This window comes from Ambystoma mexicanum, chromosome 1p, assembly GCF_040938575.1.
Source record: "Ambystoma mexicanum isolate Mex_15411 chromosome 1p, UKY_AmexF1_1, whole genome shotgun sequence".
Lineage (NCBI taxonomy): Eukaryota > Metazoa > Chordata > Amphibia > Caudata > Ambystomatidae > Ambystoma > Ambystoma mexicanum.
The window spans coordinates 992,576,277-992,593,324 of NC_090921.1; the positions used below are offsets into that span (position 1 = coordinate 992,576,277).

Genomic DNA, 17,048 nt, shown 5'->3' on the forward strand with positions numbered 1-17,048 from the left:
ATATATTACGTGAAGTGGAGTTTGCCTAACATGAAAAAATGTACTGGATAGCCTGTTGGTTCGCTGACAATGCCCACAATAGGTAATGTTGTAATGCGATGCACAGCTGTAAAATTTAGTGATATGATTGAGAGACTTCTCCGCTGGACAAAGACATTTTGAATTCACCCACAGCACCATGGGAATGGGTGGGGGGTGGGAACCTGGGGATTCCGGTTATCAGTATTGACAATATAACATTTGTTACATCACATCCTACTAATCAGCTACTCATCAATGCAATTTGAATCCTTCCTTGGTGCCTCACACCTCATTAAAGAACATTAGCTAGACCCACTATAGGGTCTTCAATCATATCTCATCTACAGAATGACAGTTAACCAATGTTTTGGAATTTCCCCATTCCTCGCTAGGAGAGGGGTGAATCAGAAGAAATCTCAAGGGGACTCCACGTCAGCAACATTGTTTGCATCACTGGTTACCTGAAAAACAGTTTGTTCCTTTTTTCTGTCCAGAGAAATTAAGTTACTGGTAAACAGATACTCCCCTCCAGCCTCTATGGGGACACGCTTCTACCTACTGTCAGTAATTTTTCACTACAGTAAAAAGCCAACCAAGGAAAAACCAGCTTATCAACAAACTAAGAACGAATTATCTCAACCATTAACCCCTCACCCTCAAGTCCCAGGCAACTACTTATCAATATTCTCGGGTATTACATAAGAAAAGAGCATTCAGAGCCTACTAAATGAGATGGGGGTAGCACGTGTCTAAAAACATGGATTGTAGGAATTATGGAGCACCAGGAGGTCAGTACTAACTTCAGAGTTCACATTGCGTCCTATGAGCCATACTTTGCAGGGCAACTGATCAATCCGCCAGTTGTTAATCAAGGCGTCCGAAAGAATAATGAAACATTAAGAGAGGGACTTGCATAAAATAATGGCAAATACAAGGGAAGACATAGGTGCGAAGCAAAAGGCTATTTGGAACCAGGAGATTGGCACAATGTTTCAACTTCAAATAGAGCACACACATCTTAATAAACACACACACTCAAGCAACAAATCAGCTCATGAAAATATGTAGCATGCTCAAAGCAAAACGCATATTACAGATTCATTTTATTATCTTGTACAAAAGAAAGTAGTCTTGGGACACCGACTATACTCCAGATGGAGCCACTTCTACCCAGAGGGGAGCCGAGGCTAAGGAGGCAAGGCTGCTAATGATAGTGCACCTTGGGGTGGGAACATGGGGGAGGACCTCAAGTGGAGGGAATCTCCTTTCTGGAGACAAGGACTTGAGCCTGGGACACAGCCCCTTTATCTCCCAACCCCACAATTCCAACGCCCAACCCTTCCTTACATATAATAAAGTCTGAGACTATGGTTCTGTAACGTGTCAGATTATCTCACTATGATAGGTACTGAGATGAAGAAGAATCCAAAAGTGCTACAGACAAGCATGAAGAGTGTTTGACAAGCTGTTATCAGACATTACGTTAGGGCAGTTCCAGCTACTTAAGCTAAACAGTAAAGGAGGACAAGAACCGCAACATCCAGAAGGAGATGTCAGCGAGCTAGGAGGCCACCAAAAAGCCTACAAGTTGGAAACAGGGCCGATAAGGGACCAAGGGGCGCGAGGAGAGCGGCTCATGTGTCGGCCGAGTGGCGACAACCTTGCAGATGAGTCAGTGTGGCAGTGGCGTGACAAGTGGTGGGTGGACCATGGAGTCCAAGAAATAAGTGGGAGACCGGCAAAACTAGCCTACTGCGGAGCCGTATAGGCGATTGCATGTGAATTACGATGAATTGTGGTGCCTGTGTGACCTGCAACGGGCGGACCATCTGGTCTGAAACTTGAGACCAGACTGCCAACAGGAAAGGACCATGAAGACAAATGGGCCTAAGAAGAGCAAGAGAATGAGCAAGAACAAACTTGTAACCCCTGCGAAACCAGTGAAGAGTTCCCTGGGAGACGGTAAAAGAACAGTAACAATTCCTGGAACCCTCCAGGCCAACACGAGAAAGTGAAACAAAAAGAAAAGAGAAGTAGATTTTGTGAGGTAACTCCCTGGCCAGTTCCATAAAACTGGTATGGAAGAGTCAAGAAGGACTTGGGGAGCCACTTCCTCATCTCGGTGGGGGCAGTGTGAAGAATATTGTTAAAGCGGTGAAGAGTCAAGGGGAGCTCTGGAGTATCTGCCTCGATCCAATGGGGACAAGTTGAATGACAGTGTTTAACTGGAGTTAATACAATATCCGTGGGGAGAACTTAAAGAATTGATGTAGACTCTAAAATTAAATTAACTCAAGGAAAGCCTGTCGAAAAATGGGTGAAGACTAGGAGGAGAGAGCCATTGTCCTAGTCGCATGATATTTTTGGAACTTTGGGGAAATCTGAACACCTACCCAGGTGAAGGGAGTCATTCTCCTGGGTTGGGATAAGAACTCTTTCGTTAGCTTAGTGATTTGTGTTTGAGCGACAGGGATAGAATACTAGTGTGGACTAGGACGATAACTTTTCTTTTGAAACAGACTTACCAACCAGCCAACATTTTAGTTTAGTTGACGTAGGGAAACCAACTCTAGTTTTAGGGCTAGATAGGATTGCATGGTAGGTTAAATAAATGTTTGAAGAAACAAACATGCCTTCACTTAGTCAGGCTTCTCATTCCAGGTCACCACAGCACAAAATAAAAATATCCAACAGCCACTCACCTTCTGCGTCATGTTGGACTGGGAGAGGTTGTTGAAGATGAAGGCAATCTTCTCTTGCACGTTTTCAGGTGGCTCCATAATACGCTCTGTCTGATCAGTTGCAACAAGCAGTGTATCTATGTTGGTTGTATTTATAGATGGCTAGAGAGACAAAAAACAAAAGCTGCAAGAAACGCATGGAACAGTAGTTTCCAAAGGCCATTAAATGAACCCATCTTTCGCAAAGCAACAAGTACGGTTGAAAGTACAACAAACTCCAAAGCACCCATGGAAAAGGCATTTCAAATGTTCACATGCCCTTGGAATGCATAGCACTCCATTTCAAAATGGACTTCCCAAGTTGGATACTTTAGGAGTAAGAACATCTACCCAACGTGTATGATAACAGCTGATTGAAGGTACATTTAGGGAAAATGCTCACATTTGTACAAACACCAAGATTTTTGTCATTAAAATATAAACTGAAAGCTTCAGCTCTGAATTGGTATAAGATTAAGCTATAGCATTGATAAACTTCCAAGACTTTACTATTCCTTTCCCTCTCCCCCCTCCCTTGCTAATTCTCCCTCTGCAACTTGGGCCTGGTCCCTTCCCCCTACCAGTCCCACCAGCATCTGTTGCCAGCACTTGCCCTTGTGCTCCCTTTCCCCAGACTAGCCCTAACCTGGGTCCACCTGTCCACAGCACTCTTATTCCCTTATCCCCCTCTACCCTGCCTGGCACTTGTCCCCTTGGCCCCCCCAAAACTTGCCCACACCCCTCCCTTTGGCTAGCCCATTGCTGCACTTCTCCCTCTACTTCCAACCCCCGCCCCCCAACCTGGATTTACCATCTTGTCTTGCACTTGCATGGTAGGTTTGTCACAAGGCAATATAACCATTTTTGTTCTATCTTCCTATGCCGCCCCTCCCCCCAACTGGTATTGTGGCACCTGCAAACACTTGTATAGGTGCCAAACAAATGTCTAATAGACAAAATAGTGACTAGATTACCCCTAGTCCTTAGTCCCCTATCCTCCATCCTTGTGGTGTGTCCCCCAACATGGGGACTGTACCGGAAACTTTGGCAGCAACAAAATTGAGCTTCTCCTTTAAATTTAATCCAGCATGTGGAGGATGGGGCCCAGGGCACGGGAACGCCCCCCCCAGGCCCTGCCCTCCGGCGGCTCACCTCAGTCCCCTTTTAACAAATCGGACGCTTTAATACCTGGCAATACTGAATACTTTAGCCCCTGGCAAACAAGCTGGGTGGGACACATGGAGTAAAGGGGACTAAGGACTATGAGTACTCTAGCAACTACAGTAAGTAGCTAATTACTCATACTTCCCGTCCCCTTTCTGCCATCCTTTTGGGCGATTCCACCGAACAAGACCATAGGGTGCAGCTGTGACAATCTGTCTCATATCGAAGATGACGCAAAAAGGTTCTTCAGAACCACATGGCCGAGCTCTGCATCTTCCTTGGAGCTGGTATCCTGGGAATAGTGCTTACAGAAAGCCAACGGAGTGGCCCAAGTAGCCACCCTGCTGATGTCTTCCCAGGAAGCATGTCTATGAAACGCGTCAGCCGTGGCCTTAGCTCTGACTGCAAGGGTATGAATACCCCGCCCCCCCTCCCAGGAACTGGTTTGCCCATGGCCGTTTAGGTTCCGAAAAGGCCTTAACGATCCAAGGAACGATAGAAGCTTTGGAAGTCTAGGTGTCGGGAGACGTGACCCCACACATGAACAATGCCTCAGACTTCCCGAGAGATTTTGTCCGAGACGCACAGAACTTTAGGACTCTTCAGATTCAAAGAATGCAACAGCCTTGTGGCATTAGAACGGCAGCCAGATCTCCTGATTCAAATGGAATGGCGTGACCACCTTGGGAAAGAAATTTGGATGTGTGCGCAAGATGACCTAGTCGTTAAGAAACGTGGTGAAGGGCTTACATGATGACGAAGCCTGCAGCTCGCTGACCCTTAGCGCCACCAGCAATGCAGTCTTCAGTGTAACCAGCCTGATGCCTACCAAAACCGTTCGGCTCAAAGGCTTTGCGCTGCAAGGTCGCATGAACCACATTAAGGTCCCAAACAGGGCGAGGCCTGTGTACCGGAGGAACACCTTAAGGTGGGCCTTAATTACCAAGTTGGCCGCTGAAAAACCTGCTCACAGGAATTCTTAAAGGCCCCAATGGTCGCCAGATAAGTGCGGTAGGTATGTACCTGAACGCCAGAATGATCCAGATGTGCGGAAAATGCCATCACGCCGACCAGTGAGCAGGTTAGAGAATCAAGCCACTTGTTGCGAGCATAGTGGCAAAACCTTGTCCACTTACTCTTGTACTGAGCACACATAGAAGGCCTCATGAATGTCCCAGTTATCCAAGAACTGAGCATGGCGAAGTCTCCGCTGGTCAGGAACCAGACCGCTAGGGCCAGCCTGGCCGGATCGGGGTGCAACACCGCCCTACCCTGCTGCATCAGGAAGTCCCTGTTGGGGATCAGAAGATGGACCGGTCCCTGGGAACGCAACTGCAGCAGATCCAAGAACCATGCCCTCCACAGCTAGTGCGGGGCAATCAGGATGAGACTGCAGCCCACCGACACCAGAACTTGCAGAAGGACCGCTGGAGCAACTGTAAAGGAGGAAATGCATAACATCTGCACAAGTGCCAGCAGAGCTGTAACGCGCACCCCAGCCCACCCAAGAGGCAAACCGGGGGCACTTGGAATTCAGAGGAGATGTAATTAAGACCAGATCTAGAAAACCCCATCTCTGGAAAAGGGGCAAGGAGGAGGCGATTTGCAACTCCCACTCGCAGGTGTTGAGCCTGAAGTGGCGGAGTTGTTCCACTTCCGCATTGCGGTCCCCCGGAAAATGACTAGAGGAAATCCAAATTCCTTCCTTAAGGGCCCATTCCCAGATCGCCACTGCCTTTATGCACAGGAGGTGGGAACGAGCGCCACCCAGCTTGTTCAGGTAAAACATGGTTGTGGAGTTGTCAGACCCGAACAGAACCGCTGTGCCTCTGATGAGGCAGGAGAGCCTTGTGCCCCGGAGCAGAGGCAGGAGAGCCTTGTGCCCCGGAGCAGAGGCAGGAAAGCCTTGTGCGCCAGAACCACCGCCTGTGTTTGAGCAGATCGATATGCAGAAGGGCCGCCGCCCTGGACCATGCGTGATGAATGGCGTAACCCTCCAGAGTCGCCCCCAGCATGAAAGCGAGGAATCCGTCAACCAGAATGGTATCTGTCTGGGTAAAGGGGGCTTCCATTGCCACATAGCTGTCCGTCAGCCACCAGCAAAGATTCAGGAGGAGCGGGGGAATTTGAGTTCTGTCCAACTGAGACCAGTCTCCTGGTTGCAATTGGCTGCCAGTTGAAGCTGTGAGCACGCTCAATGCAATCAGTCCTAAAAGCTGCTGGAACCACCATGAACAGGTGGTTGAATTGGCCAGAAAGTGTCCTATTGCTTTGTGGAGAGAGAAGAGCCTCTCGGGCGTGGGGAACACTTACTGCACTGCCATGTCCTAGCCCACTCCAAACACACGAGATCCTGGGCGTGAGTTAGCTGCGACTTCCGCCTGTTGAGGGAAAAGCCTAGCTGGTGAACAGCGTCTGGCAGCCATTTGCAGGAGTGCAAGGCCCCCTCAGGAGAGGCCCTGACCAGTCATCCGTACAATGAAGAGTACAAGTGATGGCCTTCAAGACAGATCACCAGTAACCGCATTCATATCAGATTCATGAAAACACAAGGAGTAGAGTTAAGGCCAAAAAGGCAGGAACTTGTATTGGAAACTGTACGAATTGAACCTCAGGAAATTCTGATGCAGCCGCTAGGTACAGTGGTAGAAGTGTACTGAAAAAAGTAGTGGAACTGTGGTCTCAGTAAGGGAGGGAGTAGGCGGAAGCGTAGTGCAATATGTAACAAGGTGGTTGCGGCTGAGGCATTCCAATAGTCTAATTGACTAGAGATGAAGGCTCCAATTACAACTTTACACTTGCACAAGGACATGAATGGACAAATCCTCTATATAGAATGGTGAACATGGTCGTAAAAAGTATAGGAATGTTAAACAGAAAAAAAGTAGTGGAACACTGCTCCCAATCGTTGCCGCTCACTTCGATCACTTGGCAAATGGGGATATGCAGGTAAGTAATATTGAGGTCTAGTGAACACATCCAGTCCTCTGCGCACAGAAACTGCTATGTGTGCAGGAGTAATCGTCTTGAAGTGTTCGAGTGGTAAAGACAAGTTGAGGACTACCCTAAAGCCAGCCTGGTTGTTGCTGTGTACTGCAAAAATCTTCGAGTAGAAGCCGGAGGCCCTTTCTGACTGAGGAACCAGCTCCATCGCCTGCACCTCCAAAAGAGAAAGGATCTCCCGTAAAAAGGGACCCCATCTAAAGCAGAGGAGGAGAGGAAGATAGTAGAAGAGTAAGACCGAGGCCTGCAGAGACCATTGTAAGGATCCAAGGACTCTTGAAACAACGCTTCGAGCTGTCCTGGAAGAGAGTCAGCAAGCCCCCTACAGGCCAGCTGTGTTCCCTTACCGTTAAAAGTCAATGCTTTTTGGTATCTGAGGCGGGAGCGGAGGAGGGGGGGAGAAAACGTGCAAAGTCCGCTGCTGCTGCATCCTGTGGTCAATAGGCGATTCGTCAGGCCTCTGTGCACCACGATCCGAAACTCCAAGCCAGTGAAAGTGTGAGGTTTGAAGTCGGTCTTGAGACTGAGGGAAAGACCTCTGCCCTGGCTTATGGATGGCCAAGGACTTTGTGGTCTGGTAAAAGTCATTTCTTTTAAGTCAACTTGTCATCGGTGGACAAAGGAAATAGATCTGAGCCCTCAAAAGGAAGGTCCAATATTCTCTTGCACATCAAACAAGAATTCAGTGGCATGCATCCACGCAGTCCGTCATCTCGACCCCGAGGCAAAGACCTCTACTGGTAGTGTTGATATGGGAGACCGAAGACTCCATGAGGTCTTGCACAAATGCCCGGCTGTCCGCCAGGCCGAACTTAAAGGAGGCATGCTTCTCCAGAGGGAGAACAGGCAGAACTCACCAAGCACTCACCAGAGTTTCTGGGTCGCCTCGGCTATGAGGTGTCAGCGTTAGCCTGCCTGAAATGTAACCCCGAGATGACAGAGCAGCAATTACTTGTTTATTTATAATGCGCAACACACCCGAGGGTATCAGGGCGCAGGAAGAAGACCGTTTCAGCTTACAAAGTTACAAAATACTGAGTCTCAAGGGATTTGACCTTTTTGGCCGGGCAACTGGAGGAGGCTCCTGCAGAGGAAGACTATGGTTTGGAATACAAAGGCCGCTGCCACCACTGATGTGTGCCTAAGGGTGGGAGGCTAGGAGGACTGGCTGCCCCCACCCAGGAGCCTGGACAGGCTGTTAAATTCCTTCATCTGGGCGTTAGCCATAAAATTACAGACCATTCTTGCCACCTACAGCACATCCTTCTGCAGCAGAATGCCGGAGCGGCTGGTGGTGCGAAGGGCCAAAACCTCTGCTAGCACTCCTGGGGTGCTTCCTCTGGCTGAGGGAACCCCCCCCCCCGTCCCACAAGAACTCTGCAATGCCCTGAAGACGGTCATGAAATGCCTTTACAGAGGCAGAGGGTTCAGCGTCCTGGGCGTCATCATTGCTGTCATAACCTCCCCCCATTTATTCCATTTAGAGGGGAGTCAGGGTACCGAGACACCGGGGCCAGAGGGTGGTCACTCCTGAATCAGACAAGATGGCTGTGGATCCATTGGCTGTTGCAGGGGAAGTGTTGGTGGTACAGGAGGAGGCAGAGGGGTTTAAATCACTGGCAGGGCCTGGACTGGAGAAGGGGGCCAGCACTGGAGGAAGGTCCAGCGGTAAAGGCCTTGGAGGCAGGACCTGAGGGATCACTTCCTTGACTAGACCCTTGAGAAACCATGTAATTTGTGTGGAGGGCATAAGGGCGAGTAAGTGCTGGGCCTCCTTTCCTGATCAAAATGCCTAGAGGGCTGTGGCATGTAGCTGTAAGGTTGCGAGGGGATGAAATGGCGACCAGTCACCTATACTGTAAAATCCGCTGATGTTTCCTGGGGAAAGGGAACTAACTTTCTTGCAAGGCCCACTCTGTGGGCGAAGTACCAGGAGGCCCGAATGTGAATCCAAGATGGCCACTGGCCTAGCAGGCTCAGCCACGTACTTGTCTGCCATCCTGGGGCCTTGTACCATGCCCTGGGCAGGAGGATGCAAAGGCCTGAAGCCAGCTCAGACATGGGACACTCCTTTCCCCTCGAACCTGAATCAGAAGAGTCAACCTCAGTAATGGCTCCGGTAGGCTCAGAGACCCTGGTCAGCTGACCAGTAGTAGAATCGCCCTGTCCAACCACCTCGGAGGTGACACTGTTAGGCTGGGTGCCATCAGCTACAGACCTGGTAGTCTAGCTGGATTGTGCTATGTACCAACTCTTGGAGGTACAACTACAACATGACATCCCTTTCCCACTGGGGTTGAGGAGGACGAACTTGAATGTCCTTCCGTGGACCACCCAGTATTGCTCCTGAGCCCCTCCACTTCCACTTGCCTGTAGTCTTGCTGGCATCGGGTTTGCCAGAACCAGAATCCAACATTCCCTTTCTGGTGGAAACGCCCAGGAAGGAGTCTCCACGCTCATAAGCTGTACTAAACAAAGGGCCTACAGTGTCTTGACATGGGGTCCTGGAGACAAAGTCTTTGGGATTACCTGGGGGTCAGAGGTCAGGAACGGGCGATTGCAAGATGTGCATCTCGTGAATCCTCCTGCAGCTGACGTGCCGGGAAGGTGAAGATTCAAAAAGACTAAAACGGGGAGCAAGCAAAAAGTTAAAAAAGTCGCTGCGGCCAGCTGCCCGATCCGACACCATCTGTGCAGAAAATGTGACTGATGCGAGGTGGCAGGGCCTCTGGAGGCATGCCAAGGCCCCCGCACGCTGGACTAAATTTATAGGGGAATCAATTTTTTAACTGAAAAAGATTACGGTACCGTCCCCATGTTGGGAGGCGCCCCTGATGGAAAGGGGGCGGGACATATGAGTATTACTGTGTTAGGGAGAATGTTCAAATGTGCCAACTTTCTCCACCCTAGAGACCCCCAGCAACTTTGCTGGATTTTGAGGACTTGATTTTTTAACCTGCAGAGAGTGAGACCCTTTTTCCACCCACTCGTTCATGTATTTTAATATGATTTCTGGACTTTGTGTTTCTTTTGGTTGTGGAGTCTGACAAACTCCATAGGCATCTTTACATTGCGTCACACAGCACCTTCAGTGCAGTGGCACAGGGAAGTCTTTCAGATTTCCCAAAGGTTTAAATACCTTCTCTGGGATAAACTACTGTTTCCCAGAGCAGTAAAGTGAAATCGACTTTCCTTACATTTTTAACTTTCTAGACCCAGCACACACGATCTTACAATAGGGTGCTGGAGGCGTTAATTATCCCCCTTTGTCTAGCTTCTCATAACATTTTGTCACCCTTTCCTCACTGAATGGCTGGTGGCAGTGGTTTCGTTTTAATTATTGTGGTGTGCATTTACTGCGGACTGCGTTCGCAGCTGTAATAACGCACCGTAGGGTGCCATTTTTCTCAAAGTGGCCCCGGTTTTCTTTTTTCACCATTTCCTTGTGGAAAGGTCCTTCTTGAGATTTACTCTGCGCGCCAAACCAGGTTTGGGCACATTGTTCGCTTTGGCGGGATTCACGAGTGAAGCCTGCCTCTGGCTCCAGGGTGTCTGGGGTGGGCAAAAAGTGAGGGAGGTGCCCGAAACTCCCTGTCCTTAGTCTCCTAAGACACCCAAATACACTCGGTGGTGATTGGCCAGCTGACTGTCCTGCAAGGACAGCCAACCTGCTGGGTGACTGACGGCTACGCTGGAATTAATGGGAGAGAACTGAATAAAAGGCAAGGCTTTTGGCTTGGAATGCAGAGTCGACCACTGGACAAAGGAACCGAACAAGAACTTGAAGAGGACGCCTGCTGCAATTCCTAGACCGTTGGTTTGCCCGGTGAAGCCCTGCTACTGTGCTGAAACTCAAAATTCGTATCGACAGAGAAGCCCCTGCAAAGACGACTTCTCCCCTTGAGTAGGTGTGAGCAATCAACTCCTTTTGGGGATAAACTGGTAGCAGCTAATATTATGCTTGGGCTCCCCCAGGGGTGCAAACCGATTTACCACAGACACCCAATGGGTCTTTTGGTAGCCATTAGGTTATTAATGGGTTGAGCCCTACACTCAGCCATATTATTTTAGGGGGCTTAACCTGTGCAAGGAAACCACAGCACAGAAATTAAATGGCAGCTCTGCATACAAGGGCTCTTTGTGAGAGCATGAGGTTAGCCTACATAATGGTTTGGACAACCACAGGGTCATCCTCTGGTCCTGGGCATGCCACTACACTGTTTTAGATTACCTAATTAGATTAAACCAGATAACTGGTAAAGGGACATAGGGGGAATTCAGTCCCTGAGCTCAGTTCTGCTGGATTTGTGGAGGGTGAGCAGTTCTGCTCACTGTTGAACTGGATTTCTAAACTCTGCCATGGTGGACAGAGTTATGGAGGCCAACCTAGTTACAGTCAACAGGGACAACTCAGAGCTATAGCCAAATCAATCAAGGAAGCATGCAGAGTGTTCAAGGGTTAGGCTTAAGCGGGATTGTGGTAAGGGGTCCACAAGGATTACCCTTAGACAGGCAAGTACAAAATACTATATTTTTGGCCAAAGAACACTATTAAAAATAACTAATAGCAGGTAGTAATATCACACAATACTAAATAGTGCAAAGTCAGTAGGCGACAAAGGCATCGGAAAAAAATACAGGTAACACCAATGGTTAGTTTTGTTGAAAGTCTGACGGCAACTTGGTCATGAAGGAAGGGTGAGATGCAGCGCCACCCTTGTCTCTTCGAAAGTCAAATAAGGGGGTTTACAGGATATGGCCTGGATCACACCCACTCGTCATGCAGAGGTGATGGCCATCAGAAAAGCGGTTTTCCATTACAGAAACTGGAGTGGAACAGAATGTTTAGGCTCTAATGGGTTCCCATGAGCCTATTAAGTACCACATTGAGCTCCTGGGACGGAGCCTTCACCGACGGGAAAGAGCGGAATAGTATTTTGACTTATTCCTTGACCAACCGGTGCAACCACGGGGGGCGGGGCAGGGGCTTCATGGGGATCTGGTGTAGCGGGAGATAACTGCCAGATGAACCTTGATGGAAGTGTGAGCCAACCCCAATTTAGCCAACAGCAAATATGGAAGGACCTGAGGGGGCCGTGACCCTCAGAGGGTTGATCCTCTGAGAACTGCCCGAAATAGCGAATCTCTTCCACTTGAGTCCGTAGCACTTCAAAGTAGACGATGCTCTAGTCTTGGCGAGAACTTACTTGCAGTCCGCCGGGAGATCGTAGCCACTGAATTCTAGCACTGCAGGAGCCAGGACTGGGGCCCCCCTGCTTCCGGTTGTAGAACATCGTGGTGGTGTTGTCCGTGAAGAGCCGTATCACTTTGCTCTTGAGGGACGGAAGGAAAGACTTGAGGGCCTAAAACACTGCCCGCAGCTCCAGTACATTGATATGCAACTACGTCTCCTCTGGTAGCCACAGGCCCCTTGCGTGGAGGCCTCCGGTGTGTGCGCCCCAACCTTCCAGGGGGGCGTCCGTCGTGACAGTCTCCTGATGAGGTGGTGTCTGGAAAGCTGCACCCGCCGACACATGCGGGGACTCCCAACCACCGTATCGCTCGCGCGCACACTCTTGTTGAGAGATCTTGTCCTCGAAGCTTCCCGATGCCTGAATCCAACGGGCGTCGAGGAACTCTTGCAGTGGTAGCATCCGCAGCCTGCACAGCCAAATGAGGTACATGCATGACAACATCATGCTGAGAAGGGACTTGATGGACCTCACCCTTGCAATCTCCTGGGTCAACAGCCGCTGTACCTTGCCCAGGATGGCTGCCATCGTCTCCGCCGACAGACACGACACTGTTGAGGCGAGACCCCAGAAACAGTGAGTCTTGCGATGGCACCAAGCAAGACTTTGCATAGTTCACCGAGAACCCCAGCTCCGTCAGCATCTGGACGGTTTTTGCTGTGTGCGCGACGGCGATCTCCCGTGACTTTGCTCGGATGAGCCAGTCGTCCATCTAGGGGTAAACGTGGATCCCTCAGACGCAGCTGCGCCGCCACTGGCAGCAGGAACTTGGTGAAAACGCTTGGCACCGACTTCAGTCCCGAGGGAAGGGCCTTGAACTGGTAATTTTGCCCTTAAACCACAAAGCGCCGAAACTTGCGGCATCCCTTATGAATGGGGATGTGAAAGTAGGCTTCCTCCAAGTCCAGCGATGACAGGAAATCTCTCCCCTCTCCCCTCCTTCCAGCTGTCCTAGCACGTGCTGAAGAGTGACCATTCGAAACTTCTGTGATCTGATGTCCTTGTTCAGACGGCGGAGATCTAGGATGGGCCTCCAACTGCCCATCTTCTTTTTGACGAGGAAGTACCAAGAGTACACTCGAGCCCCGGAGCCTCTTTGGTACGAGCTCTATCGCTCCCTTCTTCATCATGGCCCGCACCTCCAGCAGAAGCTGAGGGACTTGGTTTTCCTGCCTGGCCACTGGTGGTGTGTGAGGAGACTTTTGTTGGAATTCCAGGGTGTGTCTGTGGGCCAGAGCGCCCAGCACCCAACGGTCAGTGGAGATGGACTTCCACATGCTGATGAAGTTTGACACCCGGCCTCCCACCGGGATATGCGCAGGTGGGGGCCCAACGTCACGACTGGATCAATCTTGTTTCGCCGTGGAGGAGCTTCCTTGGGGACCGTGTTGACAAAGTCTACCTCATCCAGTCTTGCTGCGGCCCCTGTAGGCCTCCTGAGCGGGACGGTTGATGGTAGGACGAAGAACTTCCACCGAAGCCTTTGGAGGAACCTTGGGGTTAAGCCCCAGAATTCTGAAAGGACGGCTGTCGCTGCTGAAGCGCGCCCAGGGCACGAGCAGTCTGTGTCCTCCTCGATGGCCTGAAGAGACTCGTCCACGGTTTTCCCAAACAAATTTTCCCTGTCAAAAGGCACATCCTGGTGAAAGTGAGTAGCCCTTAACCAACCTCTCTGACGAAGGCAAACGCCGTTGCCCATTTGGCAGAACCCCGTGTCGGCAATATCCGTGGCCACTGATGGCATGGTCCGACGCCACCTCGCCCCCTCCCGCAGGATCTCCAACGCATCCACTCTCTTGTCATTGCGAAGGAAGTCCAAGAGGGGAGCGATTTTAAAACAGAGCTCCCTGTCGTAGCGCACCACGATGGCGACGGCGTTGGCCGCCTTGATGGTCGATGCCGCCGATGCGATGACGTGTCGTCCCATGGCGTCCAACTTCTTCCCCTCGCTGTCCAGGAGAGGGGGCGGTCGTTGACACGGAAGAGCCACTTCACAAAGCCCCCACTGACAAAGACCCCAGCACAAAGACCCCGCTGTCCTCGTAGACAACTTCAAACTCTGCGCAGAGGTATTGACACCATAGCTCCACTTAAACTCCGTAAAGCCAAACAACGAGCCCATCTAAATTCTTGCTTCACCCCACAGCTCAGAACCATGCGCTTAGAAAAGCGCAGAGCCGAGTCACTCTGGAAAAGCCACCCTTGTGAATCCAATAAAGAATGTCTTGCTATCACGTCTTTTAACTACAAGGAAGCGATCCTGCATGCCAAAAAAGAAACCTACAATCAGCGGATATCCCAAGCGGAATCTAACACAAGAGAAATCTTCACTATCCTCAAAGAATTAGAATCCCCTTCCCCCGCACCAGACACCTGCATCAAGGATAGCATGTGGTGTAACAATATTCAAAGTGCTCTTCTTAACAAAATCTCCACCCTACAATCTAAAATCAATGCCATACAAACCACCCTCATTACCTCTCCCGTTTCCAAACTAGTGTCGCTCCCTACAGCCTCCTTTACCCACTCTTTCAGCTTCACCCCACTTACCATCTCAGAGGTAGAAAACATTATCCACAATTTGAAACCATCCAATTGCCAAGGCGACTCATGCCCAGCTCCCATCATTAAGGATTCTGCACACGACCTGGCACCCTTTATAACAACGTTCATCAACTCCTCCTTCAAATCTGGAACGGTACCCAACAATTTAAAGGATGCCTGGGTTATCCCTCTCCTAAAAAAACCTAATCTAAACCCTGAGGGTCCCACAAACTACAGACCCATCTCCACCGTCCCTTTCCTCCTAAAAATACTAGACTGAGCAGCATACCTTCAGATTCAGAATTACTTAGAAAACAACAATCTCCTCGGCACCAGACAATCTGGTTTCAGACCCAAACATGGGACAGAAACAGCCCTTCTAGACTTGAAAACTCAAATTGAGGATCTAAAAGATAACTTGCCCTCCTTCTCCTACTGGACCTCTCCGCTGCCTTCGATTTCTCGGACAAGGCCACCAATTGGATCAGGTCGTTCCTTGACAACAGACAAATGAGTCACCCACCTCATCTGCTGATCCTGCAACAGTCCTTTGTGGAGTCCCCCAGGGGTCCTGTGTCTCCCCCACACTCTACAACGTATTCACCAAACCATAGTTTGATGTGCTTGACTATCTGGGTGTCACCTATACCAACTACGCTGATGACACCCAGATACTCATTTCCATTACTGGTGACTACATTGTCGATTCCAAAGCTCTGAATGACATCTACCAAATCATTCAAGCTTGGATGGCCCAACATGAGTTCTGTCTCAACGATGACCAGACTGAGCTCCTCATCCTGGGAACTCAAAAGAGGCTCAACAAACTGAACCCATTGTTCAGCTCCTTCAATATCGATGGTGACTCCATCAAAGTATCTAAAGACATGAAAACCTTCGGAATCTACCTAGACGCCACACTCTCCCTCACTCGACAAACCAATGCAGTTGTAGCTGCATCAGCCTACACCTGTAAATTGATTACAGCCCGTCGACCCTTCCTCACCACACAAAATTGCATCACCACTGCCAGGACATTAGTTATGTCCAAATTGGATTACTGTAATGCCTTATACCAAGGCACCAATCAACGGAACCTCAATAAACTCCAGATCACCCAAAATAGTGCCATCACAACGGCTCTCAACATCCCCAGCTCAGCACATATCTCAGAAACCAGGAAGACCCTCCACTGGCTATCAGTCTCCCAAAAGGAGCTCCCTGAAGGCATTGGCACTTACTTACAAATGCGTAAATAACTTGGCCCCCATTTACCCAGCCTCTCGCTTCACCCAATACATCCCCACACGGAATCTGAGATCGGTCCAAAACCATGGACTATCGATCCCCAGATATAAACTGCAAACAGCTGGAGGTGTAAGCTTCCCAGTCCAGGCAGCTAAACTATGGAACACCCTGCCACTCACTATTAGAAACCTACCGTCATTCAACACATTCAAACAAAGCAAAACTGTGGCTCACCACCTCGCATGAACCAGTGGCTACAGCCTAAATCCCAACATGACTACGGGACCATAAGATCTACTACTGAACCGACTGATATTGTACTCCTGTATAAATTATTTGGTACGTTATCTGTAACCCTGCCTAGTGCAACTACTCGCCTAATTATGTGATACTACTGTAATTATGATTGTATGTAACCTAATTGGTCAAGATATGCGCCTGGTTGCCCCTGGGCCTGGCTGCGCTATACAAATAAAACAAATACAAATACAAAGAGCCAGAATATTTCTTCCTCTTCGCCACCGAGACTACTGAATCCGGTTAAGGCTGCCACCACAAACACTTGGGTGCAGAGTCCAGCACCCTGTACTTCGCTTTGTACCTGTCCCTCTTCGCCGAGGCCGAAGACTGGTTCTGCGTAAGGGACAGCCTCTCGTCCCAAATGTCGTCCAATAGAGGGATCGACAGCACAGTCTTCCTCTTTCCCTTGCAGCGTTGGTACAGGAACCACTCCTCTTTTCCTTGGGGGTCAGTTGAAACAGGTCCAAGGCTCTAGAGATCATGGCATGGAACAAGCCTATCTCATCGGGCGGTGAGGATCTGGGCGGCAGAGACGGGAGGTCTCCTAACCCGCTGTCGTCTGTGCCCGTCGTTGCTGTGTCTGGGTCCATATGCTCCCTCGGCAGAGGGGAGGGGGGGGAGACAAGGTGCTGGAGGGGGCGCTCTCCTCTTCTTGGTAGGGGGCGCGCCTGATGGCCCAGGTGCTCCGGGATCTTCTGTCGGCAGAAGGGGCATCCTCGTCTGAATCTCCAAACACAAGGAGTGAAGTGCCTGGAGAATGCACACCGAAATGTCCGCTGGGGGTTGAGGTGGTTGA

At 50.0% G+C, this 17,048-nt stretch overlaps 1 protein-coding gene across 7 annotated transcripts in view; it reads right to left on the reverse strand.

The window, feature by feature from the left end:
* The window catches only part of CNOT1 (CCR4-NOT transcription complex subunit 1), a 2,171,110-nt gene that overhangs the window by 986,547 nt on the left and 1,167,515 nt on the right, over positions 1-17,048 (reverse strand). For all 7 annotated transcript variants that reach the window (XM_069654650.1, XM_069654658.1, XM_069654642.1 and 4 more), the window contains one exon: positions 2,724-2,864. In XM_069654650.1, coding sequence (XP_069510751.1) covers positions 2,724-2,864 — 141 coding nt within the window. The remainder of the gene's footprint in view (positions 1-2,723; positions 2,865-17,048) is intronic.